Source organism: Squalius cephalus, assembly GCF_949319135.1.
Source record: "Squalius cephalus genome assembly, chromosome: 1".
Classification (NCBI taxonomy): domain Eukaryota; kingdom Metazoa; phylum Chordata; class Actinopteri; order Cypriniformes; family Leuciscidae; genus Squalius; species Squalius cephalus.
The window spans coordinates 10,330,355-10,334,334 of record NC_137122.1 but is presented as its reverse complement, the minus strand read 5'-3'; the positions used below and the strand labels follow the sequence as shown (position 1 = coordinate 10,334,334).

Here is a 3,980-nt window from a genome sequence, read left to right as displayed (position 1 = left end):
GTGTCTCTGATGTCCAGCAGGAGTTTTCCTCAGTTCTGCTCTCCGTCCTGCAACACAAGCTGGACTTCTCCTGCCGTTCTGCTCTGGATCTGACAGCAAACACACACTCTGAGACTCTACATCTGACCACTGAGGACTGCCGTGTGATGACCACAGTCATTCAGAGAGCTCACACACACACACAGCTGATTCTTCAGGACTGTGAGATGAACACAGCTGGAATGGACCAGCTGTTCCTAGTGTTACATGCTGTGAAGCTCTGGTGAGGAACATCAACAGATTACATTCATACACAAACAGACAGAAATCTAATATAAATCTAAATGTAAATCATCTCTTTCTCTGTGTGTTTCAGCTGTGATAAATCTCTGCTGCTTCAGTTTCTGGCTCATGTGAGTCCTGAGGAAGCGGAGTCTCTTTCTCGAGCTCTGGGTGACGAGGTGGACCTCAGTCAGACTCCTCTGGAGCCGCAGGTCTGTCGAGGTCTGGCGCTGATTCTGGAATATTCTGAAGGACTGACTGAACTGGATCTGAGTCAGTGCCGTCTCACTGATCACAGCCTGGATCTGCTGCTCCCAAACCTCCACAAAGCACAAAACATTGAGTGAGTGACTGAGACACAAAGAAGTATGAAGTATAATGTAATATTTTTTTGCATTTTGTCTGATTTGTTTGTTTGATCTGCAGTTTTAGTGGCAATAGCATCACTGACACTGGGGCTCAGAGAATCTACAGTATCGTCTGTCGCAACAGTGACATAAAGACAGTGAGGTGTGTGTCTGAACGTCACAGAATCACATTCCCTTCTCAAGTTATTTGAGCTGAAGTCTTACAGTAGCAACAAACATGAGGCTCAAAAATAAAACGGCGATCTCTGAGTTGAAGTGATTTCTCTTTTATTCAAGGCCATGTTGTTTCTGCTTTTCCTTTGCTATATACTACAATGTATCATCAATTAAAAATAAATTAAAACATTGGAAATTTTTTTTGAAAAAACATTGGTTTACAAATCTGATTTCTGTTCATGATGGTGTGTTTGTTTCAGCTGCTGTTTCTAATATCAGTGTGTGTTTGTATCTGTAGGCTCTTTAACAACAGAATTAAATCCAGAAAGCTCTTCCTCACAGACCCACGATTTGAGATCTGGTGATGATAATAAACTCTCTCTGGAATCAACAAGCAGGCGAAACAACCAGTGCAGATCTAGAGAGATGATAACAGGTGTGAACACTTTTGAAGAATCGGCCCATCAGAGTCCCAGAGATGAATCTAGTTGCAGATTTTTCATCTTCATCTTCATTCATAATCAGCAGTGGGTTTATGTTGCATTAACTGTTCTGTAAAATGACTAAATCCATCTGTAAACAGTCTTAGTTACAGTCTTAGTCATAGTTATACTGTTAAACTGTTATAGTTCTGAATTTAGTTTTTATTTCTGTTATATTCAATTTAGTTTAGTTTTCGCTCAAATTTAGTTTTAGTGTAGTTAATATACTGTAGTAATTTTTCTCAGTGACAGTTTTAGTTTCTAGTTTTAGTATTTGTATGTCTTCTAGAGTAAATATATGCTAACTGGAATCGTTTAACATAAAAACAGGGTTAAATATTTCAGCAAAGTCTTTCAATCCAGTGTTTTTGCTATTGAGGCTTTTTCATGTTTAATTCAGGCGAGTTGTAAAGGTTTCAAGTTTGATATGTCATGTATCAAATCCTAAAATTAATTGGTGGTCTATTTTAGCACGTTTTGGAGTCATGAAAATATTATGTTATGTTAATCTTATTTTTTTAATGAAATGTTTTCTTAGTTTTCTTTTATGATAATGTGAATTTCTGGTCTTTTTTCCCTTTTTTCATCTAATTATTGAAGACAGCCGAAGCATGCATGCAGCTTTCAGTCCTTTAGAGAGAGATTATTTAATCTCTGTATTTAAAATGTTTTCCAGACATTTATGCTTCATTGAATGTGGGCCTTGCGTTGCATTTATTGCACGTTTTCACAAATGGCAACAGTTTAGATGTAAACTGTTTTAAGGTGATGTGTGTAACATTGCACAACTTGTTTGAGCATCTCAAAAAACCCGACACTGCAACACTGCCAGTCCATAATGTGGTTAAGCTTTTATTCTGTAAAAGATGTAGACGTGCTTCACTGCTGTTGGAATATTGCTGTATGTGTGTTATCCGCATAATCTGAATAAATGATGGATGGATGATAGATTTGATTTTTGCAGATTTGCATTTTTGATTTGATTTTTAACTGTTTGTAGATGCTAGAGTTACACACTTCACCTAAAAACAAAGAGTGTTTTGCATGTATAAATACTGGCATTATTTTTCTGTGAATGCTAAAGATTCTTTTGATATTTTTAATTTTCCATTTCAATTTCAATGTCTTTCCAGTAGAGGGCAGCAATGATTTGTTAAAGTGAAAGTGAAAGGAAAGTGAAGTGACGCGAAGGCCCAGTTTGGAAACCCTTGCTCAGAATTTGTCCTCTGTATTTAACCCATCCAAGTTAGTGCACACACATTAGGAGCAGTGAGTAGTGAAGACACACACACACACACACACAGTTAGGTGCCTCGCTCTCAGTCGTTTACTGCCGGTATTGAGAATCAAACCCACAACCATTGTGTTATAAGTCCATGACTGCCCTCTCATTAATAATGAAAACATCCAAACTGAAGGACATACAGTAATGTATTTACACCACTGATTACCTGATCTTCTCCTCTTCATCATGAAAAAGAGTAGAAACCGTTTGACTGCCTGAACTCGTGTTTACTGCAGACAGAATACAAGAGAGACGTTTTACTCAGGAAAACACACTTACCTCATTCCTCCGACTGAAACGATTGGTCAGTTAGGCGAGTAAAACTTGATTTAGTTTTTATTTCTAGTTCTTCCTGAGTGTTATGGTACTGAGGCAGTTTAGATATAATGTATTACAAATGTTAACAGGACGTTTACAAGGTGTCACACTGTTACTTGGCCGGTTTCCAGATGTCTTTTTTTAATAACTTTTGTATTCAATCCTGTGCAGTACTTATTACCTTTATTAATTCTCTGGATAAAATCATAAACTGTAACTGATTGAAAAATAAAATCTAGCTTTCTCATATTTGTGTCATATCCTGCGTACATTCATTTGGAAGCATAATATTGTGCTAGACTTTTATTAATGTAATGTACAATTATTAAAAAATTTCACTGATAATCATGATCTGTCCTACTTTATTTCATGCTATTTTCTCTTTAGGTCTCATAGATCGAGTCGCCATTCACGAGGAGACTGAGTTTTTTTAAAACAAATTTATCTGATTTTAGCAGTTCTTTTGAACAACTGTCAAAGGTAGAGAAACAGAGGACGATCTGATCGAGATGCACATTAGGAGAGACGATAAGGGCACTTGTGTTTTCCTCTTCAGAGTTTATGATCATTGCTGTTGCCATGACGATTCATGTCCACAGACACGCTGGAGTACGGCTCCAATCACTGAAACAATCTCAGTGTTTTTCAGTTGATGTTGAATGTGTCTGTGCATCTGTCTGTGCTCCAGAATGCATCACTAATTACTCAGGTGTTACTTAGTCACTATGCAGGAACTACTAGTGATCTGGACCATTATTTTAAAGTGAAAAACAACTTGATCACTAGTAGTTCCTGTATAGTGACTAGGTAACACTTGAGTAATTAGTGATGAATTTTATGACCACGTTGAGAGTAAAAAAACACAATTGCTAACGTCACAGACACGTTACTGTTGTGATTAGTAATTAATTAGTAATTCTTTATAATTTGTCATAATTACATATTAGTTCTTAATGATGCCAATCTCATTAAATAAATGATTGATTACCTAATAAGGAACTATCTAAATTCGAGTCCTAGATTTGATATTACTTACTGATTGGTTAAGCTTGTTTCCATATTAGTTAATAGCAATAGCTGAAATGTTAATGTAGATCTACCAATTAGTCC

General features: G+C 36.6%; 1 protein-coding gene across 1 annotated transcript in view; it reads left to right on the top strand.

The window, feature by feature from the left end:
* Positions 1-3,213, top strand: part of LOC307171056 (uncharacterized protein) — a 67,823-nt gene extending 64,610 nt beyond the window's left edge. Inside the window, exons 10-13 of the mRNA XM_079892432.1 lie at positions 1-262; positions 356-604; positions 688-771; positions 1,084-3,213. The exon at positions 1-262 is cut by the window's left edge and continues 41 nt beyond it. Coding sequence (XP_079748558.1) covers positions 1-262; positions 356-604; positions 688-771; positions 1,084-1,150 — 662 coding nt within the window. The 3' untranslated portion in view covers positions 1,151-3,213. The remainder of the gene's footprint in view (positions 263-355; positions 605-687; positions 772-1,083) is intronic.
* The last annotated feature ends 767 nt before the right edge of the window (positions 3,214-3,980 follow it).